The following is a 25434-nucleotide window of genomic DNA, read 5'->3' on the forward strand; positions in this document are numbered from 1 at the left end:
CTCAGAGATCCCGACCAGGGCTTCTTCATAACGAACTAACCTCTAATGTTTGCCCCGCTTTGCCTCCAGCAGTCTCCCACTGTAAGAAGCGGTTAACAGGTTATGCTAGCCGGACCGTGTCTAATGTGCTTAAATGGCCCTTGACAACCGCAGCGACCTGTTAATGACTGGACCATCCTGCGGTGGTGGTCACTGAGAACTGGTCAGGTTATGGTCACCCATTAAAGTCTGGTTTGGGGCTTCATAAGCAACTGCATTTGCCACCATAAACTAACAAGAGGAGTCCATGCCACGAATGGCGGCTAGGATGATTATGGGCTGGTAGGATCTCCTGATTAAAAACAATACATTAGGGGTCGTATAATTTTGTATTTCCCTTTATAATTTGTACCTCTTTGATCTTTGGTAATTTAAAGTATAGGCCAGTACAGAACATTTAAGGCGTGCAAGGGGAAATTTCAGTGGTTTTTAAAATGTATTTATAACCTACAGACAGCCGACACTTTGAATGTAGCTGGTGTGTGCTACTGCTTCCTAATGAAAAAGTATTGGTTTTTGAAACTCGATGTGATACGTAATGAAATTTCATCTTGAGTGCATTCACTCCACTGCGTCGTTTCAGCGTACAGAGTGAAACAGTAGTTATAATTTAAAATGTAAAAAGCCCCCTTCTTGCACAGACTGAATTGCAATTCAAGTCATCACGCCTACGCTGGTATATTAAGCTATGAGTGTGTGTGTCTGCTGAACTAATGTAAATATCACTGTCAGTGACACACAAGGTCACTCAAAAGAAAGTATTGTGTGACATATCAAGTGTTTAACAAGTCAATGCTATTCTAACAGTGGTGCTGGACCCTGTGGGGCAGAGCAGGTGGTCGACAGTCTGTGTCTGTAGCTCATCTCAGCAGCAACTATTGGCCAACCAGCTTTCACATCCTCCTTCAGTCAGCACACTGACGCACACTTTGTTCTTGCTCTGGCAGTGAGAGGAAGCTCCTTTCCGTTCATGTGCTTTAGCAACTGCCTTGCTCATAACCCAGTCCCTGTCATTTGTCCAGGATAGAGATGAAGGGACAATTTACCACACACCAAATTAATTTATCAGTTCAACCTCATCATGTCAACATTGGCCACAAAGATCGCTATGAATTAGCAAATGTTATCCCACAGCTGTCTTTGTAGACTCATCTTTGATATTTTGTAACAGGGCTCACACTGAACTGCTTGGGCTCAGGTAATTAATAGGAGCACCAATTCCTATTATCTTCAGTGTCCTAAAGTTTTTTTTGTAAACAAACAAAAAGTTATGCAATTATTCAGTATTACTCAGCAAAATGTGTTGAGTGCATTTCCTTCCTCATACAGCATTTACATATCCATTAAAGAAAAATATGTTAACTCCTGCATTGTTTACTTCAGTGATAGTCAAATGACGGCCCGCAAGCCACATCCGGCCCACAGAATATTAATGAATTCAGAAAATGCATGTAACTCCTCTGTGGAAGAGACCCAGTCCATCATGAAAGTGATAGCTTGCCAGCCCCTGGCAGCATGCCAAAAAGTCTGTAGTTCAGAGTTCACCCATTCTACAGAATTAGATTATTCTCCAACTCTGTCATGCTCTAAAGTGGACAAAATGAAAATGCAATTTTAGACTAACTTGAAAAAGAAAACAGCGTTTGGCATTATTAATTTTCAAAGACATAGCCTGCTCTAAAGTGGACAATATGGAAATACAATAAGGGAAACAGTGTCCCCAGTCTGTAGCATTTACATTTACATCACGTTCTGAAGTGGACATAATTCAAATGTAAATGTAATCTGTCAGTCCTCTCATCAAGGCAGGTCTTACAAAATTACCCTGCATCCCTGGAGACAGAGGTCCAGTCTGAATAGGGCTTCAGATGGAAATTTGCTTAAGTTTAATGTTTGGGACTATTCCTTTTAAACATCTCACACTGATAATCATACTTTGACTGTTTTGACCCTGTGCTCTCACTGACATGTGCTGTGCTCTATAGTGGCGATATATTGTCAACACACATGCAGATTCCAAATTGTGTGTGTCTCCTCAGAGTCTGTGTGGATGTACTCATATCCAGGAGTGGGGATCCCATTCATTTTGGAGGCCAGGCGTTGGTTTCTGCAGGTCGCCACAGGAATGCCAGCAATGTTGCCTCCATTGTGGATCCCATAGGGTCAGAGAGAGGAACTTTGTGCCTCTGTTAGTACCGATGTGTATTTTAGTGGCTGCAAACACATCAGTATCAGGCAAATCTCAAAGTAGACACAGTTAGGAGGTGGAATTGTTATTTCAGCATGCACACATAAACCCTCACTTTACCTTGTTTAAAATAAACAGTGTATAAGGTGGAAAATAATATTTCTTGGGTATCTTATATTTTCTCCTGATATTTATCATCTACTCTGCCTTCCTAGTATATGGAATGTGCAGTTGTGTGCCTCTTTGTCTGTGTGTGTCACAAAGTTTGAAAGAAAATGAGACAGACGGCAGCTACCTGGATGCTGTGGGTTGGGTTGTAGATTAATGGTGAGTCACCTGGACAACATGAGATGACTGGGCTTTTGTGTAAGGTGAGAAGCAGTGACACAGCATTAGACAGAGAGAGCGAGAGAGAGCAGGTACTCCGAGTCACGCAACACTCTCTGTTGGCAGCCTGTCTCCATGTGTTTGGTAAACACACATTACCTGAGAGGTGGAATGTGTGAGCAAGAGGAATATAGTCGTTCTCAGTGACACAAACATTCTGCTTAAGGAATCTGTGTGTGTGTGTGTGTGTGTGTGTGTGTGTGTGTGTGTGTGTGTGTGTGTGTGTGTGTGTGTGTGTGTGTGTGTGTGTGTGTGTGTGTGAGAGAGAGAGAGATCCCACTGGAGAGTCAATGGGGAGGATATGAAACTTTGGAGTATCCAGTCTGACTGGGTCAGTGCTGGGAGTTTCTTGACCTCTCCCTCTGGGTTACTTCAGATTTTCCCATTTTTCTACTGCTTTTGTAAGAAAACAAGTGTGTCAGCATCAGATGTTTCTCTTTTTCAGTCTTGGAGGTGATATTTTTAGATTATCAATGAATGATGTGACTGTGCCTGCTTGCTACTATGTTGTGTCCAGAAACTAATCTGTGTCATCTAAAGGGAGTGCACTGTTCCTAGAGAAGACAGGGCTGTTTCCTGTTGCCTCATACGCCACTGTCCTGCCCTCCCACGTCCCGTCCTGTCCTGCCTTGTCCCATACAGCTCCGGAAGTTCCAGCCCCACCCCAGGTTTGCCAGATTTGCTTTTGCGCTACATTGCGTAATGCCAAACTGCCCCCGTGCGTCACTGGGAGCACCCTTCCTACACACACATACGCATGAGTGTAAACACATGGAACAGACAGAGTACACAGGGGCCGCTTACATCGGCCCACTCCATGGACCTGCCTTTATTTGCAGGGATCACGCTAGTGTTACTGACTTGTTTGATCATCTCTGTCCATTCAGATCCATCCCGGTCATTGTTCAGTGTGTAACATGCGTTCTTACAGAGGAAATGCAAAGTTGCATGACCTTTTCTTCCTGACTGGATCCTGTTCAGTATACGGCTTAATCAAACATCGTGCACTCAGACGATGTTATCAACCTTATTGTCATAATGAGTCAGTGTAGAATGACCAACGGGCATTTGTACAAATAGTTTCCTTGTTCCTCTCAGACAACAATCTTTATAACTGATAACTAAATTTATGTGGGAAGACTAGCATAGTTTTCACAGGAATTGTTGTAGTTTTTGTCCCCTTTTCTGCTTAACAAACCAGCACTCACATTTTGACTTTTACCTTGACCTAAATAGGAAATTAAATTACTCATGAAAACAGGTGTTACATGAAATTACCCTTTAAAGCAGGGTGTTAAATGGAGTCCAACCATTTAATGATAAATTATTTATTAATATTATTATTAAACTCTTTTGTGAGGACACAATAGAATCTGAAATTGTTCATGTCTATAATAATAAAGGTGCAATTAGAGAAAGTAGACCTCAAAAGACCAATGCTGATGCTGATACTGGAAATGGAGATTTCACCTCTTGATATGTTTCTTTATTTTAGTATTTCTGTGTGCGTATGTGTATGTGTGTGGCCTTTCGGAGTCTCTCTACTCAGCAGCATTGTGGATAATGGGATGGTTTGTTTTAGGTTTTGCCAAGTCAAGAACACAAAGTCTGCCGCTCAATAGACTTTGACCATCCACAAGTACAACTTGCACCTCTCTTCCTTCTTTTGGTTGCTCTGTTTTCTCACTGGAAGCCTAACTGAGACGAATAAATAAACAAGAGCCAGAAATGTAAACCAGACCAGGCCTTATCAAAGACAGCAGGTCCTTAAGTTTAAAGTATTCTTACAGGAAGAATATGAATAAATTCTTTTTTGAAGACATGCCTCTTTTTCTGCTGCTCTTCATTAATATTGCTTTCCTGGGAGCGCACACATATAGCTTTGCTATATTTGTTTTTGTGTGTGTATGTGCATGTCACCTTGGTAAGATGACTGGGGAAATGGTTTCTATAACCCAGCTTTTTTTCCACCTTTTGATTGTTTTCACCCACCACCCTTTCCTCGTTGACACTTTGACTGTCTTGTATGTTTTGAAACGGCATGAAGCAGCCTTTTGCATAATGCCCCAGCTTAATAATAGGTATGTGTTTTCTCTGTTTCCTAATAGCCTTTTTAACTCATGCAGAAAGGAAAGCAGAATTGACTCTTAAAGCAGAGAAAGAGTTCCACTGCTGTAGCCACTGGAGACACAGCCTAGATACTGGCCCACATACAGCTGTCATCATGTTATCAATCAGTATTTGACTCACTGCGATCCCTCCTCCATATGCTAATAGAGTAGGGGTCTTCCTCTGACTCAAAACTGCTTCCAACAGGTGGACTCACATTACTCTTTTTCTTACTCCTCTCTCTTTTTCTCTTCATCTTCCTCTCTGTCTTTCTCTCTCTATTTCTCAGGGACCACACATAGCATCAGTGACCTTGGCGGCCTACGAATGTGGCTCAGTGGATTTCCCCGAGCCACCCTATCCAGACCAAATAGTCTGTCCCCAGCAGGAAGCACCAGCACCAGGCTCTGATGCTGAGCAGGTGGGCGTGGAGGCTGCAGGAGCGGATGGGGCGGTGGGATCGGTAGCTATCCAAGGAAGCATCTCTCTCTGGACCATCATCTCCAAAGTCCGCCTAGAAGCTTGTATGTGGGTGAGTGCCTGTTACACCCTGCACACTGTAGAACAGCTACAGAGCAGGAAATCTGCGCAGAGTTAAGCTTTAATAGACCTTGCACATCCGCCATAGGTTTGACCATTATTAAGACTGTGTGCTTTGAAATATTGTTGCTGTCAGGTGAAAACCTCATATCTCCCAAATGGCAGTTTCTTGGGAGCTTAGAAAAGCACTCTTGTTTTCAGAATGACCATGCATTTTTAAAAGATAGAGGGTGGTAGAAACATGAAAATTACCAAATTTGAACAGGCAGGGTCAAACTATACATGCCAAGGACCATGATTTTTTCTAGGTTAACTTGCAATTCATGCTGTGGTATGAGAACAGTAAAAAGTGTGTCTCTCTGTCAACATCTTTATACAAAGAACTATTTACATCTTTTAGATCTCTTGGCTTCCCATGTGAAACACTCCACGGCCCCTGCTCACTAATTTTAGAATCACTGTTACATGTTGCTATTGATTACTTACTCATTATTTTTGGCAATGCCTCTCCCAGTCGGTAGGCGTAGTAGTCTCAAGCTAGAAATTATGCAAATTTGCATTCATTCTGTGGGTGCAAATGTATTCAATGATAACTCATTTGCTTGGAAAACCCCGGCCTCTTACCGTGAATTTCCCCATGCAGTGTCAGTGGTTTCACACCTCTAACCAGCCTTGTGGCTGCTGAGAAAGATGAAATATTTTCGATCTGCGAACTTTTTCAGGGCCAGAAAGTAAACATTTTTATTGCTTTATAGTAGAAATATATAAAAATAAAATGCTGAAGTTTATAATGTCAGAGTTTCTGTTTAAAGCTTGGACTGAATTTTTAGTTACACTTAGATTGAGGCTCTGGTGGTTTATCAATGAGTCACACATGTCTCAGAATTACCACGAAACTGCGTGTACTACTCTCATATGCACATACAGGACACATGACAAGAACAAGAACAGATGTGCCACAGTGATGTAGAAGTCACACACCTTCGTCAACGTCTTTGAAACTACAGTTTTTTTTATGTCCACTGTTGTCTGCAGTTTCCTTATTTTTTTATCGTGAGAAAGGCAGAACTGCTGAATATTGAGAAAAGAGAACTTGGTCAGTAACGTATGACATGAGTTTTATCGTTCTTTGTTATCTGTTTCCCTGTTCTATGTAATGTGGAAGGGTCTATGGTGTCTGTGAGGGGGAACTTCTTCATTACCGGGAGCTCCACAGGAACCAAGCAGGCTTTCCTCAACCTGCTCCCTACTGTAATTAGCCTTCAGGCTTCCTTATTGTTTATAATACATTAATGTCACACACATACACTTTTGTTGTGCTTTGGCACTATATCAATAAATTAAATTAAATTGAATTGAATTGAATACATACAATGACACGCATACACATTTTCACTACGTTCCTCTAACCCCTACAATAACCACTTTCTTTATATGCTAAAACTAAATATTAAGATAGTGTCAAAATTATACTGGAATAAATGATGCTGTGATCCTCACCTTTTACCCCTTACAATAGCTTCATGTCATACACCCCCGTCTTACATCCTACTTAGTGTGTGTCTGCAGGCACAATGATCCTGTTTATTAAAATGTCTGTGTCTTTGATTGGTGCATCATGTGATATTGTAGGTGTGTGTGTGTGTGTGTGTGTGTGTGCGCGCGCCCAATCCTCTTGGATTCACCACCATATCCCTGTAACCTCAGCCTGGCATGGCCTCGGCTGAGGCTTGTCAGCGCTACAGTTGGAAACACCTGTTGTGCCCACCCGCGCCAGCATTCCCCCTCCTCCTGCCAGCCTGTCGTCCTCTGGATACGCTGGTGACATGAGACAAGAAACATTGCCCTCCCCACCACCACTACCACTACCTCTTCTTCTCCTCCTCTCTCCTTTCTCTTTCCTCCTTTCTCTTTGTGTCTTTTTGTTCCCTCTTGAAGCCTCTCTGTCCACTACTGCAGCTCCCTAAAGTGCTCCACTTCAAACACCACCACTGTGCAGGTGGACGTATTTCACTGCCCCCTCAAAAAACGCACACACAGGCGCATGCACGCTCACAAACAGAGGCAGAGCTATTGAATGGAGCAGCTGCCAGGGAGATTAGGGCACGTCTCCATTATGAGAAAAAACTGGCAGATTTCATCAAAGACTGCAGTGTTAACAAGAGAACAGGGTGTCCAGATTAAAGATGCAGTCTGCCAGGTTTTGGGATAGCCCCGCCTCCTGAGAATGATTGTTTGGGCTTGTTGTCGCTGCCATGGTTGCTAACTACTCACTAATCATCTTCTGGCTCAGCCATCCAACTATATACAAGTAATGCGGCTGCGATTACTTAGTCATGGTCTTCTGTGTGAGAGATTGATGCTGTGATTTTGTGCTCGTTCCACCTTAAGAACTGAATTTCAGTTCAAGAGCTTCATTTGTGTCATTGCTGTGGAGTGTGTGATGTTAGGGATGTGTTGGGACTTGAAATCATCTACATGCAATCTGTAATTGTTACTTACACCAACTGTATCCTTAGCATCTTCTCTCATCCCCCTTGCACCCCTACTCTCCCCCTATGCCTGGAAACATTAAAGTAATGAGCTGTGAGCAACTCCAAAAACACTGCATTTCTTGGCGGCTGTTTTCATTGTGTTAATTAAGTCTGTAGCCCTCACCCCCTCACCCCTTACTCCCCCCGTCCTCATGTTTTGGCGGTATGAACTTGGTGAACCGACCAAGTGCTGAGGATTTATTTCCCTCAAATCACTTCCGCTTTCTTCCTGTTAAGCCCCCCTCAATCACACAGGCTCCACCGCTTTATAGCTTCAAGCTCCTTTTGGCTGTTAGATATCGATTTCTTGGTTCCTGTAGACCCTCTGGGCTTGTTAGCACTTCTTAAATTTTCCAGAATCACTGCATTCCACATGTCCAAAATAGATTGGAACAGAGCAGTTAGCAGTGTGGTGTGTTGATATGCTGTTTAGAGGTGGCATCTGGTTTTTCACCTTCCCTGGGCCTGTGTTTTATGTATCCATGATCGTTTAATAATCTGTGGTATTTTTGTTCTCGTAAATCCTTTCCGTTTTATTCCCATTAAGTGCTCTGATCGCACAATCTCAGACGTCAAGCTTTGCAAGCTCCTTTGGATAGTGGATATTGATATTTTTGCTCCATTAACCCCCCAGGAACCATGGTAATGTGCTTGTTATAATAATTAAGATGATATGATATTAAGACAAATGTTGCATTTTTACAACCACACTACTTAATTCATAATAAAAAGCACAGTATAAAGTAATAAAATCATCCACATCATCTAAATACAATTTAATAAACAAACAGCTAACTTCTCTCTGTCTCTGTCAGAAAGCTATGTTGAATTCAGATTTATTGGCATGACGGAGCAGAATCCTGTGTTGCCAAAACAATATATGGAATAACATCACGTCAGGGCGTACTGTAAACATGAACAGCTGAGCAACGGTAATTAACAATCTCTGTATGGGCGTCTCTGTTTCTGTGTGAGCAGGGTGCAGGCACAGCTATAGGAGAGCTTCCTCCCTACTTCATGGCCCGGGCGGCACGGCTGTCCGGCGCCGATCCCGATGACGAGGACTACCAGAGGTTTGAGGAAATGCTGGACCAGACTGAGTCTGCTCAGGTGACGCACGCTGCATCATTTTCAGCCTCTTCATTGACCTCTGTTCTCTAACCCCCCTCACTTCCTCCTCCTTGTCCATCCATTCCCCATCATCTCATCTTGTTAAGCCACAACTTTTGCTTCTACCTGCTTCACTTCATTCTCACCTCTCTGCTCTTTTGCACTTGCATGCTTGTTCTTTATCACTCTGTTGCACTTGTACCATTTCAAACAGTTTTCTTTTGGTGCTGATTTTTCACAGTTCTGGCATTTAAAAAAAATCAGCCATAGCAATCTCCCTGCTGCATATGTGTATATGTGTGTGAGAGAGTGTATGTGTGTGTGTGTGTGTGTGTGTGTGTGTGTGTGTGTGTGTGTGTGTGTGTGTTGAGCACTGACCAAGCCCTTCCTCAGGGTCTCAACGGTACAGTGGGAATCAAGTGCTTTCACAACATTATGACTAAGAGAACAGCAATGATGCAGTCTAGTAAAATGTTCCCGCCGTTTCCGGCTCTTTATTTTGAAATTCCCTGTAAAAAAAAAAATGTTCTCATATCAAACAACCCTGCAAATGTTTCAACAATGCCTAACAGCTCATTATAAATATGTATTTTTCCACCCTCTTGTGATTATGAATGGAGGAGGAGGAATGAGGGGAAACATGCGTGTGGTTTTGTAAAGGTTTTTCATCAGACCTGTCTGTCCTGACACAGTCTTCATCCTCAGGAATGTTTTTCTCTCTCCAGCAGTGTGGGTCAGACGGTCAGACAGGTCAAGTGCAGTACAACAACTGCATCCATAAATGGATTTGAACTTTACAACAGATTCACTTACTCTTGTTTTGCAACTGTACTGTAGCAAACAGTACCAGGCTGTTAACAAATAAGTCCTGTTTTTTAAGGAGGGTATCCCAGATATCAGGGCATTCCTGAGTGATTCAGAGATGGTTTTCTTCTTTACAATATTCATTTTACTTTCCAGAATGCATACAGGATTCATAGTTTACAAGTGAGTCACTCAGTACTGGCATGCTGTCTTTCATAATGCAGGAATTCCAAAAGGAAAAATGCCTGAAAAGTATATAGTAGGCCATGTTTCTGGATTAGAAATGAGAAACAAGGGGAAAAAGTTAATTCTATCAAGTCATTTATTCTGATCCAGTGCCATACATTGAAATCCACATCTTTGATATGCTGTTTCCTTGTATCCCCAGATGTGTTGTTCCTCTGTCTGCTTACATATGCTAAAAATGTCACAAAAATCACATTTGTATTTATTTTAAAATGCTACCATATTCTTTTTTTCTGTAAGGTGGAAAACAAATATACATTGTGCATAACCTCAGTAAAGGGCAGAGTCTTTGAAAGTTTGATTCAAATTTCAGTGATGGAGCAGCCCAATAATCCCTTTTTCCATTTGTGTCAAATCACTTAAATCATAGTCTTTGAATCACTACATTTTGCCTCGACATCCTGTTTCATGAAAAAAAATGTCAAAAGCAATGGAAACAAATTCTAGCCATTTGTTTTGAATAAGTGGAAAAATTTACCAGCAGGATTTTGCTTGTTTCCAGTGTTGTTTTGAGTGTCAGAGTTTCTAAAAGCAAGATATTATCTTCAAACAGGTTGATCACTTCATTCTTATCAATATGGGGTTGACAGGATGTGTGGAGTAGTTACTGTGTGTTTCACTGGAATGAATTAGACTTTTTCTTATGCAAATTCAAGAATGTATAAAAAGTACTAAAATGGATTTTATTGTCACCATTATTATCTTTCAATGGACTTAGTTACAAGTCAGCACATAACCAGTCATATGGTTCTTTCCCTCTCTCTTCTCTCCCACATCAACCTGTTTAGGAGCCCCTGGACAAAAAGTCACGCTAAAAATCATATTATCAATGAATTACTGCATTCATTTCTAGTGGCAGAACATCCTCATTACACGACTCTCTCTGAACTTTGAGCTATGTTGATAGCAAGGCAGCTGTTTTTCCTCTTTCTGGGTCACATACTCACAAAACTTCCTCCAAGCTGCAATAGGTGATCTATTGTCATTATCACATGTTGGCTATCCCGAGTCTCTTAAAATTGAACTGGGTAGACATTGGCTGAAACAGCATTTTGACCATCCATAATAAAATACATCTAAGTAAGTATATAAATACAGTATACAAAATGATCTTTAAATAAATAATGTAAATATTATTTCAGAATAAAGGTATGTGAACACTGAGTTCTCATAAATGGGATTTGCTCTATGTGTGTAATTGGAGCGTTATTCTTCGGAAGGAAAATACCGCGTCAGCCTCGTTTCCCACTTTTCACTATCAGCATAGTTTAACTGACTCCCAGCACAGAAGAGACCCTTTGAGACGCTGATACTGAAACAGATTAAAGGAAGTCACAAAAAAACGTGGCGAGAAGAATCCTTGCTGCTGGATAACAAGGGGCAGCGGTGCGGCACCTGCTGTAAGGTCCACAAGTGCTAATGCTGCGGACAGCTGGGTGGGCTGGCACCAACAGCAGCCCTGGCGTTCAGACCACATGTGTGAGAGTGGAGCTCTGACATCACTTACTGATAAAGTGGCGCTTCCCACCGAAACTGAGAGAAAGCAGAGAGACAGTGGAAGAGGGAGACGAGCGGCCGGTGTGGCGAAGAGGAGATTTTGTATAAATGATCATCAGCATTGAAGAGCTCCTGTGCGTCTTTTCCCAAACAAACAGTGTGACGCAGGAGGAGCATCGCTTGTTTGTCTCGCATCCGTACGAGGGCAGACTAGAAGTGACGCTGCATGCTGCTGTCTCAGTACCCAGCCGTAGTCCTGCTCTCTCTCTGACATCGTTTCTTTTTCTGTCTCTCTCTTCCTATGCTCTTTTTCTTTCTCACGCACTGTTCGTCTCCCACTGTGCATTGCTCTCTCGCGCTCTCTCTGATGATATCTGGCAGCCGTGTGTATGTATGTAATGAATGCTTATGTGATTGGACAGCATCTGGAGGCAGGTTGCTAGCACCAGCGAGGACCTGCCACATACGGAAACATTTTCTTTCTCGCCAGGGCTTTTACCGTTACTTGGATGTTCTCTGGGTTCCCTCTTTCGCTCAAGGAGATCCCGCAACACCTCTCTGATTTTCACTATTCCACTTTTTACCCTTTTTCTACAGTTTAAGGTGGGCATGGAGGCATTAATCTGCTGTGGATTTGTGTCAAAGTTTTTGATTGAAAGTTGACAATCAATAGTAGTTGGCCAAAGTGGAAACAGCCTCCATTGGATTGAAGAAACGTCGATGTCGTTGGATCAATCATTTAACAGGAAGTAGTTAACTTTTGTCCTCAAGGATGTGACACTCCTTCAACCCTACTTCCCTAACACACACACACGCACGCACACACACGCTCAGACTCAGACTCTCCCACACACACTCTCCACCCTGTGGCAGCAGAGCTGGATTAAGATGCTGACTTTGTCCCCTTCGCTCTAGTCACAGAGGTTTGTAGGTGCCAGCAGTTTGACTTAAACCCAGTGGTATTTCTCCCAGCCTGCACGTGCCAACTTCCTGCCACAAGTGCACGTGATGCACAGCAGCACAGCACTCTGGGTTTTTTTTTTTTTCATTCATTCAACAGAGCTATTCAAGAATAATGAAGTCATGCCTTTTCTAACGGCTCCAGACGCTGATGTCATGAACATCAGCTTTTTTTCCCCTCTTAAATCTTTTGCTCAGTACGAGAGCACTCGCGTGCTGGAGAGGAATCCTCAGTATCCTCGCAGAGAGTCTCAGAGGATTGTACGTGGATCGAGTCCATGATTGCTTGTAACTTGATAATGAAGTTATTTCTTGGCTTGTGTGTGGTTTTTTTTTTTCATCCGGCACGGAAGGGGTTAACAGGCTGTGAATTCTTGATTGCCAACTCCCAGGATCGTATCTCCTGTAACTCAAATCAGGGCCATCTGCGCTGGGCGTATGCCTGCCTTCCCCCCTGGCCTACTGCACTCAAAGGCTCTCTGTGCTGTGGTTTGCCCGGCCCCGTCACGTGACTTCTCTGAAAGTGCCCCCTCCCTCCTCCTCCCTCTTTATTTCCAGTAAACTGTTTGAAAGGAGGGGGGTGAGTCAGAGTAAAACCAGCTTCCCTTTAACCACAGCTTGTTAAAGAATTTGTCAACGTGGACTCAGGGGTGCATTTTTGTGTGTGTGTATGTGTGTGTGCGTGTGTGTGTGTGAATGAATGTGCGTCCAGATTGATTTGATTGCGTAGCTCTTCTTTTTTCTTTTTTCTTGAAAGGGGACTGTAGCTTCTATTGCGTCAGGAGTCCTTAATCACTTCACTTCCTGTGCCAGAGAGAGCAGGCGCGGGCTTGTCAGGAGTTAATGAGATGAACTTTAGCCGTCATCGTGTCGGGGGGCTCACGACTGCTCCGGAGATGTGTCTTCTATGTGAAAGACTTTCATTGAGAAAAAAAAAGAAAACAGAGAGAGGGAGAGAAAAAAATGTGCGTGGGTGTTGACTTGTGTATAGGCTATGCATAGATTTTTCCTTGTCTGACACTTAAATTTTCCACATGGAGCAGTGTGCCTTGTCGCTGCCTGCTTTATGTCTATGTTTGAACTCTGTTCCCCATCAGCACTACCAAAGACTACTGAAAACAAAGTGTTTGCTTTGCCAACTTTTTTCACAATGAAAAGCCCACTTTTTTGTCAGACAACCCTCTGAGCAACTTTTCAGCAGTTCCAAAATAAACCGATATCACTTTGTACAATAATGCAACCACAGTTGTTTCTAAAACCGGACACTTGAAACAGATCCTATTTACATTTATCGTATATCAAAATGAACAACCATAGTTTTTCCTCTTAATGCTTTGGGCTTACTGTATCAAGTTCAAAAAACTGTCCTCTCACTGGTTTTTCCCTTTCGATTTTTGTAATAACTGTCATCACCTGGCAACTGTAGCCACAGACATTCAAACTATCACGTAAAATGAAGAGCTCACTCTGCTTCGTCCTCACACATTTTCATACAGGACATGCTTCTGCACTTGCAGACTTGTCATTTTTTATGCCATGTACCTAATAAGATTTTAATCAGATTTTCTATCATCCTGTTCACATAATTCCATTAACGCTAATGTTGTGACAAACACCCTGCTATGACTCATGTATTACTTTAATTATGTTTACTGTGATTAAAAAGAAAACAGACATGGTACATTATTGATGCTAGCAATGATGTACAGATTGCTCTGCCATTTTATTTAAAAAACTAGATTTTCTACCAAGTTAATCATTTTCATGCAAAAGTTCATGAAACGCAAAGCAGGAAAAAGGTTTAAAGAGACAAAAATGCTAAAATGTGGTTTCTGAGGAGTACTTATGATTTGCTTATTCAAATGGGGTATTGGCTGATCTGACTGTCAGAGGTATATGGGAGGAAAACATCCAGACCTGTAAACAACAGATCAAATGCAAGTGTTGTTCCCCACAGAGGTCGGCTCCATGTGGGGCGATTGTGCAGACTGCTGAGTAAAGCATCTGCGCCGAGCAGCAAAACCTGGAACCAAAACCTCCATGGTTTTAATGACGCTGCCCCCTTGACAAGATCTTACCAAATGTAATTGCTGCTAAGCCCAACCCTGCAGGCCGGCGGTGATGGGGGTGGAAGAGGAGGCGGGTGGGGGGTGGGGGGTGCGGCGCAGGCAGCCTTTGGCAAGCTGCCTGGCAAAGATGGTGATTTTCCATAAGCCGCCAACAACAGAGTCTGGATGTCTGAACCCCAGCCATCCAAGATAGATGCTTCCTCGGTCCAGAAATGCAGAATAGAGAGAGTCCAAGTACATAGTTCAACTGTAGTAAATCACAGTGTCACAAGTTCACACACACACACACACACACCCTTTTACACCCTCCCCTCACCTCCTCAGGGACCCTTTGTTTGCACTGCTTCGATATTTTCATGCTCGCCATCACTGCATGAGCCAAAAGCTAAACTACGGCACCTAATGTAAACAATGCATGTGTCATGACGTCAGAAAATGAACGGGATTCACAGGCCGTGTCCGTGGCAATGATTGGTTCTGCAGGATTGTGTCTGCGCTGCAACACCGGCAGTTGTCAGGTGTCCCTGGGCCAGACGCAGTCCTCAGTGGTTCAGCTGTAAACCAACCATACACATTCCTTCCCTCCCTGTCTCCCACCAGCTGAGCAGCTCACACACTCACACTCCCAAACACACACACACACATCCACACCCACACACACACACGTATGCACAAATGGGGACAGGCTAGAATTAAAACTACAGGATAGTCCAAGGAGAAACCTTCATGATTGGACATCAGTGGAGGCAGAAATTCAAATCGTGGACCAATCAGGTTCTGTGTCCCTTCGCTCCCCCCACCACCACCTTATTAGGCGACCTCCCATGTCTCTCAAATTTCCTGTCCGCTTGGTTGCACCCTGTAAAGAATGTCATCAGCACTGTACTGGTTTTGTTTACCATATTAGGTATGATCATGTATTGCCAGCCCCCTCCTGTGCCTCATTTTTTTTGAATTAATATGATGTTTTAGAAACAGAGGCCTTACTTTTTAGAAGAAAACTATTTTTTCTTGTCTGTTCATATGAAACAAATTCATTTTTTCTTTTGTTCCTTTTTCAGTTCTTTTTCAATTGATATTGATTTAGGTGAAAAAAATATGTTTTCAGTAGGATAATCTACTTCACATCGAGCAAAGATTCATTAAACATATTGAGACTTAGAATAATTAACAACAAACCACTAACTATTTAATGCTTTAATTCTAAAATGCAGGAGATGCATTTTTGCAAACAATTTGCTATGTAAACAACATCAGGAACAATTATGAAAGCATAAATGGTTTGGTTCAGAAATAATAAAACACATTTCTTAACTTGAATGTTAGCTTTAGTACTAACATAATTGTTGTGTTCATGTCAATGAGTATGTGTTTTCTTCAGATGAACAAAAGCCTTCATATGCTTATTACTAAGAACTGTATTTGCAATTATTCATTCATTACTGTGGGGTTTTTACATTAATTACAATTCTTTTCATAAATATGAGAGATGTTAAATCTGAAGGATGCTTTTAATACAAAACATTACAAAAATTCATATAGCCAGTGCAAACTATAATATATATACATTTGATTTGTTCCAGAAGCAGACACAGATTAAAAGTGTTGAAAGGTATAATTTTGGAGCATAGTTCTGTGAAAGGATAAATTTAACATACATTTAAGGCTTTATTGTGTAAAATATTTAATTAGATACAAAAGAGACACTGTTTGTATGGACAAATGACATAATATTACATATATATAATTTATTTATATATATATATAAAATGTAATTATGGAAGACTTCACAGTGCTTAAAGAAGAGGCAGTATTACTACATTTGTTACATTAACTTTGCAAGGAAGAATAATCTAATTGTTTTTCTTGATAAAAGTGTAACAACTTCAAGTAAAGTTCAGACACATATAGAAATAATGACAGAATGAAAGCTGTCCTGCAGTGTTAGGCTGTAAAATCCAATAGCTGAAATTATGAACACATTAAGGCCTACACAATCCGAACACCTCACATAAAATACTGAAATGTAGTATATTTTACTGTTATTAAGAATTTTGATTTCCACTTAGAATTCAACAATTTCTGTGCAAAAACAAACAATTAATTAAACAATTGGTAAGTTTAGCATGGTGTGGAAGTAATTATTTTATATATTACCTAGATATTAAATGAGTCATCCAGAAATGTAGAAGGTCCTGGGTCTGGGGGTTCCTTTGCATTCCCACTGTGTTCCCAGAACTAGTTCATGTAAAATCCAAACAGATTAGGGCTCCTCTTCCCAGAAAAGGTATATTGAGGAAAAATCTGTGTCACTGCTTTGAAAAGAGGCTTTTGTGGAGCTGTCAAGAGGGATAGGGCAAGACCAGCTGAAAAAGTAAGAATTTGTGAGTCACTGCAATGGCCAAAGTCTGCTGCCTTGTTCTCACACTCCCAGTGACAATGGAATTAATAACTGGCACTAGAGGTAAGATACAGACAAGCTAAAACCAGTTTATCATTCTCCCAGAATCAAGAAGCATGTTTAGAGAGGAGCCTTGTAATTATTTGAGAACATGTGGCAGGTGAATCAGTGCATTTTAGCTGTGAACTTGAACATACTTGTGTTGGCAGGATGGTTATGAATGCAGCATAGGACTTGTACTAATTGTGAAACTTTTTTCATTCAAGCATTTCAATAAATATATTTTCCCTCCAAGAGGTTGTTAATTATTAGACACGTTCTCTTGTTTTGTGATAAATGTACACGGGCAGGAAACTCTTCCCCACTCAGAGTCCCTCATCACTTCCACTGTTTGCATTTACTTTGGTAAATGTGGATAAAGTAGAATTACAACAGCGCAAATATTTTGAAAAGCACATGCATAAATATTAGGTTGTAGAGATTTTTGACATTAAAGATTAAACTCCTAATCCACGCAGGGCTTAGAAACACCAATTCTAAGATTTAGTGAGTAAAAGTCACCCTGATGTTTACTCCATTGAAATATATCTATTTTCAAATATTTGACACTTTCAACTGCTCTGCATCTAGTTTGTGAGTGTCTAATTATTTGTCTTATCAGTTGCCACCTTGCTCAATAATTTCTGAAAACTTTTTTGTTGAGGGCACATTTACAGGCGGTAGAAAATCCTCCTGTTGCTGCTGCTGCCCCTTTGCATTTATTTAAAAACAAGCAGAGATTAAAAAACCTAGTTATTCACAAATTTTTCGTTTCATTTGGACACCAGGAGGATTTTAGATATAAAATGGACAGGATTAATGACAACACACACACAATAACTAGTATCCTAACTAAGATGAAACATGAACATTCAGAGATGACGGAGAAATCCTAAAAGCAGATCTTTGATTATAAGATGTTACTCCAAATTAAGATGTTATCCTAAATTCCTCATTTATTTTAATGTCACATTTGAGTGGGTTTCAAAGCTTTCATTAAAAACCACTTCAAAAACAAGACTGCAGCTGGTCACACACTTTTATTTCACACACCTCTGTGATATTCCCCCTTCTACATAAATGCTTAGAAAAACAGTGAAAATACTCTTTGCTCGATTTTGCCCTTAATAAAAGTTTCAGTAATTCAATGAATGATTTGAATCCAAAAACAATTTGCATATAAATCTGAAATATAGCAGAAATGAATTGAGAATAATTTATCATCTAAAATATAAATCATTAATAATCTCTGTTGGACTCTATCAGACATAATCCAGTATTTATAAAGACACTAAGATCTGTAGCTGGTAAAAACTCTAAAACAGAAATTATAAGAATAAATTACTGTTTTTTGTAATTTGCCATCTAGTAAAAATCTGCGAAGCAGGTTTGAGAGGTCTCCTGTGAACAAAGTGGTGTGTGTATTGTATATATGTATACACATGCAGTACACATTATCGGCTAAACATCAGCAAGTCTCCAGTGAAACATTAATCACACATTTTTCCTACTTCTGCTCTTTTGCAGGACTTTGCCACCCGAGCAAAAGTAGCAGTGCAGAAACTCATCCAGAGGGTTGGATTCTTTGGGATTTTAGCCTGCGCTTCTGTAAGTCAAAACACACATTTAAAAAAAAAAAACTGAAATATTCTTCAGCTTCACTGTGAGGTGCATCAGTTTAAATCACTTTGTCACATTCACATTGATGCTGTCCTGACATTTCTCCATCCTTCAAAGGAAATGGCAGTTCTGAATTGTTCAACATATGAAGAAAAAGTGATATTTATTTAATGTACATTTGACAACCGTCAGATATTCTCATGGAAGTATTAGTGACCTTGTGTAGGTGTACCTGTTGCAGATGTTCCATGAATTTCAGTGCTGCGCTGCATTGTTTCATGTCTACCTCTATATAATTTGTTCTGCATTTCTTGAGGTGAATTCACGCAGTATCAGCACAAACCGTCTCTGTTGTTTTTTCCCCAGATTCCAAATCCCTTGTTCGACCTGGCAGGAATAACATGTGGACATTTTTTAGTCCCCTTCTGGACTTTTTTTGGTGCCACACTGATTGGGAAAGCAGTCATCAAAATGCACATTCAGGTGAGCTGCTGCAGTTCAGTAACATCCATCCATGTAAATAAAGCCAGGGCTTATTTAAAAAAAATAAAATAAAAAAATAAAAATCTCTTTAAAATACAGAGACTTGTAGCACTAAAGCACACTTTCACAGCCCTGGATATGGAGAACTCCGTACTCTGTATTGCAGAGAAGCCACAAAACTTATGTGTGGCAAAGTGTGAGATGTGCGTGCATCCTTAATTTTGTTCAGACAAAGACGTGTTTTAAATAATGAATCACTCGTGCACACTCATGCACACTCTCTTTACTGTACCCGGCTGGTAGTGAGGAGGCCATTTTGTGCAGCCAAAGTAAGGGGAGTCAACCATTTTGTGATTGCAGCTGCAGCACCTCCACTACATTGTACAGTAGGTCAGACTGCAGCAGATTGAAAAGTCATAGGAAAATAAAAGATACAACCTAACCCCGTAAGAAGAAAGTGATGTTTGGAGACTTGGCATCACAAATGTTTCTTCTAATCCTAGAAAATCCTCAATTTGCGTCCAGGAATTTGCAGCATGTCTGTGATTACCGCCAGGGGCTCGACTTTCTGTTTTCTAAGCAAACGCTGGAATTTTCTCAGTGTGACACAGAGAGGAAGGGTTAAAAGCTAAGCATTTTCTTTTCACTCGGCTTCATTCCTTATCATACGCAGAAAGCATTGTCCTGCACCAAACTGAGAAAAAAGGTGGGGGTGAACCTAGTGAGCAAGAGCTAAAGCAGATAAACATTGTCTGTGGGAGGTGATGGAGAAAGAGAGAGGGAGAGAGGGGGTGAAGTTTGAGGGAGGGAGGGGGGTTGCATGCATGGCAGGCACAATCACACACACAGTACCAGATAACACCCAGGGGTCCCAGGGGCCTCCACTGACAGAGGTGTGTCCGTCCCTGTCTCACGGAAAGAAAGACTTCACCCGCTTCTCCGGCATGTCTGGGGGCCCCAATCTCTCCTGTAGCTGCTTGGTTTAATTTTCCTCAAGCTGAGCTCGTGCTTCTAATGCAAATGATTCAGTAGTTTCAGCAGAACACAGGAAGCATTAGAAGAAAGCGCACTGGAGAGCAGGTGACGTTCTCCCTCATGGGCCAAGAGGGAACAAAAGGGGATTTTGAAGCTTGTGGTGTGTGGGTGTGTGTATGTGTGTGTGTGTGTGTGCTTCAAAGAGTGTTTTTGATCTGGGTTTGTACCTGTGCTTCAGGTGTGTTCCCAGCATTCTCTAAGGAGAGGCTGTTTTTATTCTGCGTTGCCTCCGTCTTTTATGCTCGTTGAGCCTTGCGTCTGAATGTCCACTGTTGAGCGGTTCACACCTTTGTGACGCAGCAGGCCTCTGGAGGATGACGGGCGGCGTCATGGAAATACACATGTTGAGAGGACAGCAGAGTTGGTTTGGCAGAGGATGTAGGAAGTGAAATGAGAGGACTGTTACTGTTTCACCCCTTTTAAATCTAAATTGTCAGAGTCACAAAGACATTTCATTTAAAGCAGGATGCTTTCACTTCCATATTACTGTCAATTCACTCAGTTCAGCTTCTTGATAATAAACGTTCCTTTTCTGTTGAAAAGTGCTGTAATGCTTCCTCCTTGTTAGTGTGCGTGTATGTGTGGCTGTGCGTACATGCGTGCATGCGTGCATGCGTACATGTGTGTGAGAGGGACAGATTTGTTATGACTGGGATGTGTGCAGCTCTTATCACAGTTATCAGTTGACTGAAATCGGCGAGTCAAGACCAAGTCACCGTCAATTTCCGAGCAGACACATTTAAGGCATGTTAGTCAGCTTTCCTGTGTCGGCCATCTTGCTGTCCCTTCCTCTTTGCTTCGTGTTGGATGATACATCAGTTGTCAGTGTCTTTTGAGGAGATGTGGGTGTACAAAAACCCTATTGAAGTGCATTGCTCCTTAACTTGCTGAAGTTGCAGTGAGGGATTTACTCACTGCAGCGTCTCATCTTTACTTTCTGCGAGGCAGAGAAATAGAACAGCAGCATATGTCAGTCTTTTTTTTTTTTTTTTTGCTGTTGCAATTGTCAATTTAAGTTTCGTTATTTTTATGACATTGCCAACATTTTGACTGCAAGCCTCTCGTTCATTCTGTCTCACCTGCACTGAAGTCCTGAGGCTTAACACTCACACAACTTTAAAGACAACCAAATGACAATACATGTATGGCCTGGACGACATGTTAGACAACCTCACAATGAATGCTGCAACTCAAAAAAGCACTGTCATGTAAAATTCAAATTGTCATAGAGGCATCCTGATGCAGTGCTGCATTCAGTGTAATCATGTAAAAGTGATGCAGCATAGTTTTACTTGCTACATGGTTCATAGTCCACACTTTTGTTTTTCAACTTCTTTGAAGTTTTTGATGGGCCTCATTAAAATGATGTAAAAATCCTCCCAATTAGACCAGCATACAGCATTTGTACTTAAAAACATCCATCCAGTATAGTTACTTTACTCAATAGGGTCTTCTGTTGCCATAGATCTGTATGTCAGGAAGCAGTGGTACATTTCATTTTATCAGCACCGATTAGCCTGTTGCAAAAGCATCATGAAAAATATTCTGCTTATCATGAGGCTCAATGTACATAATTACTAATACAATAACATCAACAACATGAGATATAACACGAGACATTTGACCACTGGTGGCCCAGGTTAGATCAGACATTTTTCAACAGTTTCACACTAAATATTCTTCTAATTGAAGCTACACATTTATATTGAGTGAAATATTCAAACCCAAGATGACATTTTTATGGCTCCATCATTACATAAAATGGAAAATTCTAGATGTCTCGTGTATCATTTTGTACACTTTTCCCTGTAATTCGGCAGTATATATTTAGTATCTTTGGAAACCTTGGGATCTGGACTAGGATTTAAAATAAGGTTCTGCGGGTTTGAACAATCCTTTTTTGCACAACATGAGTTTGTAATGATGGACCCGCCAAAAGCTCTGTTGGGTTAAGCCTTTCTAATGTCATGTTGAAGGCAACCTAGATGTTACTGGATCAAACCACATTTTTAGTGGTCAAAACGCATGTTTTGTTTATGAGAATACAGTAACCTACAACAACTCAGAGGGCAAGTAAAGGACCTTGAAAAATCTGGTCAATTATTGGGTGCGTGTTACTGCCCCCCTGCAGGTGGACACACGGCTGGTATGAGCCAGAATGGCAAGCAGTCGCCTGTCTGTCCATTCTGGCCCGGTGACTAACAGGAATCAGTCCGAGCAGGAGCCGGCCTGCAGACCCCCTCTGGAGCAATGACACATCTCCTTTGATTCCTGTACTCCTCCATCCATCCATCCTTTACACACACACACACACACACACACACACACACACACACACTGACAGCCAGTGCGATATGCTGATCTAGTGCACTGTGTCAGTTATGTGTCATAGAGCCCAGGCCTTTTATTTCTTGCCCTCCATGACAAAAGCTGCTTTTAGACCAAACCGCCTCGGTGGTGCAAGGCATGGGCTCAGGCATAATGGGTAGGGTGTGTGTGTGTGGGGGGGAGTTAAGGAATTACTGATCAAACTATGATGCACTTACTGCCTTGTTCTGAACCCCAGCAGTGACCTCATGGTTCAGTAACTGATTCGCTCTTTCTGTGTCTTTCTTTGTCATACAGAAACTGTTTGTGATCGTCACCTTCAGCAGGCACATTGTGGAGCAGATGGTCTCCCTCATCGGGTGAGTAAGCCTCAACGGGTGTGTGCGTGTGTGCTTGTGCTCACCAAAAGTACCCTGTGGGGCATGCAGCTATCATGCACCAAAGAGTTAATACAGAACTTGACAGTTGAGGGACCTTTTGGGTGGTCATGTGGCATTCAGGTAATTTACGTCTCTTTGTGGGAAATGTGCCTCCTCCTCTTTGTGACGCAGATGAAGGTCACGCAGTGTCAGAGGTGGCTTTCAGTGGTGCTTCCAGAAGATGGCTTGTTGCTGTATCGTGCTTGAAATACGTTGTACAGACCTTGAAACAGAGGTTTTGTCACATTTTGTTCCCCTTTTGGCTCCTCGCTCTGCTGTAATAGCCTACATGGTGATTAATGGCTTGGATTTTTCCACTGAATGACTATGGGCATGAACATGTTCTGGCTGCTTCACAGGACGGGATGAACTCTTGTCTATCATAGAAACCTCCCTTCTGCTTTATCTCTCATGATGCACTCTTGTCGCCCTTTTAACCAATAGGTAGTTACCTACCTGATCTCATCAGGAGCTCACGCCAAACGAGGGGGCTGCTTCAGAGTGTCCAAAGATGGATCACTATGATCCTCTTATCTTTTTGATAAAATAAGGCCCTTCAGGTGTCAGACCTCTCAGGCAGGATGTGATAATGTTTAGTAGCCTGGAAGTTTTGGGGAGGAAAGAAAAAATGAAGTGTGAGTTTCCGCTGAGATAGATTTCACTGAGGAAATTTCTATGTCAGTTTTTGTGTTTGCCCAGCTGGAAACAGCATCGGTGTAGTGTTTACTATACCAACGGCATTCTTATTTTGTAGGATTAAGAGACTGGTTTTACCATGAAGCCATCAAACACAGACTGGTTTTGAAGATGCAAAACCAGTAAAACTTTTTGATAAAAAATATGTAATAAAAATCTACCTACACACACACACAGACACACACACAGACACACACACCCTCTTCGCTTCTTTCAAATATGGGCTAAATGTAAAAGAAGTTGAAAGAGACTTGTTGCTGGGTGTGGGTGCTGATGGGTGCCATGATGAGTGTCCTTGTAGAGATGCCAGGGGCTGCAGCTGGAAACTGCCCTCAACACACCTGCTGGTGGGAGTGCCATTTATTACAAACACACACACACACACACACACACACATTCATTCACTCATGCACGCTTGGTCTCTCTCACACACACGCTGGCTGAAATAACGCGATGAGATTGCATCAGCTCTCTTCCGTTTCATGTTGTCTTTTTGCACACTTGCTTTGTAAAATGTAATTTGGAAGACTTTGGTCTTCTGTTGCTGCTCCTCTCTCTGTGTTTATAGACCGCACTTGTACCCCGTTTTAATTCCACAACATAAGATAAGTTGCAGTTGAGGTGTGATGAATGAAGCTTAGATCGCACAAGCTTTACAAGAAATTGAAAACACTTTTGGATGCTCTGCACAGTCTTTGTGTGTGTGTGTGTGTGTGTGTGTGGTTGTGAAAGACCTGTCCCCTCTGTCAGTCACTGTTCATTGAGCTGCAGACTCAGATCATTGGTTATTGACAGGTTTCAGTCTGACTCACGGCCCGCTTCTTCTCTACAGGAAGTTTCCCTCATTACAACCTGTCAACTGTCAGCTTCCTTCCTCACTGAGGCCTCTGTGCTGCTTTCACTCTCACTCTCAATCACACTTCACCTTATGAATGGGCGACAGCTTTTCAATTCGACACAGACAGACCACAGTGTCAGTCTTAACTATGCAGGTGCTTGAAAATAAATTTACACTTTTACACCCGTTTGTTGTTGGAATTGCACTATAAGCTGCTTTCCTCTTCTTTTTTATGAATTTGATTTATCGAATGTGTGGAAACTGTTTTCCACAGAATTCTTATTTCTTGACGCTGCATAAACTAATTCGTAAATGAATGATTTTGTGCCATGCCTGCAAGAAATGTTTGAGGATCACTTTTGGAAACTTTTCCACTGATGATTAATTTTATGTGTGGTCTGATAGCTTTGTAGCACTTGAGGTATTTTTGATTATCCCGTGTGAAATGGTAAAAGCACTTGGAGCATTTGCTAACTTTTTCAGCTGTTTTTTGTTTCTTAAAGAAAATTCACTTTGAACTAAATGATTTTGCTCGATGATTAAATAAAGACACAAATTGTGTGTTTAGTGAGGAATTTTAATATGTACGCTCAGTTTGTTTTTGTTTGCTTGGCTCTAGATTTAGTATCTGTGAACTGAGGGATTAGTATTTGTCTTTGTGGATGACTGAAGTGACCGTTGGACTTTGGCCGACGTGATTTCATTCTCATGTGACATAATGCAATACTACACAATTCATTTCCTGCTCTTTGCCTGTCAGGTGAGCTAGTTGGCACACCCACACCCACAGACACAGACACACAGAGGACACAGAAGTCACTGGCTGTAACCTCTCAGAGTTCACTACGTCAATGAACATGTGACACAATTTCAAATTATCTGAAAATGACCGAAAATAAACAAACGCAGAACCATTATCATACACATGTTGTTTTCTTCTTTTTGCTGAAGTTATTTATCATTATTTATTTTATGTAAGTTGATAGTTATTGAATTTTAATTTACCAGCTTCCTGTCAGAACACACAATAACATCTTTCACTATGAGCCTGTCAGAACTTGCTGTTTGTTCAGACCAAGAGTTATTTTACCT

The 25434-nt window shown here is 41.5% G+C and overlaps 1 protein-coding gene across 3 annotated transcripts in view; it reads left to right on the forward strand.

Moving 5' to 3' along the window:
- LOC121616825 (vacuole membrane protein 1-like) overlaps positions 1–25434 on the forward strand; it is a 54003-nt gene that overhangs the window by 13301 nt on the left and 15268 nt on the right. For all 3 annotated transcript variants that reach the window (XM_041951643.1, XM_041951642.1, XM_041951641.1), the window contains 5 exons: positions 5013–5255; positions 8776–8907; positions 18451–18531; positions 18910–19026; positions 22687–22748. In XM_041951643.1, coding sequence (XP_041807577.1) covers positions 5013–5255; positions 8776–8907; positions 18451–18531; positions 18910–19026; positions 22687–22748 — 635 coding nt within the window. The remainder of the gene's footprint in view (positions 1–5012; positions 5256–8775; positions 8908–18450; positions 18532–18909; positions 19027–22686; positions 22749–25434) is intronic.

Source organism: Chelmon rostratus, chromosome 14 (assembly GCF_017976325.1).
Source record: "Chelmon rostratus isolate fCheRos1 chromosome 14, fCheRos1.pri, whole genome shotgun sequence".
In the NCBI taxonomy this organism is placed as follows: Eukaryota; Metazoa; Chordata; class Actinopteri; order Chaetodontiformes; family Chaetodontidae; genus Chelmon; species Chelmon rostratus.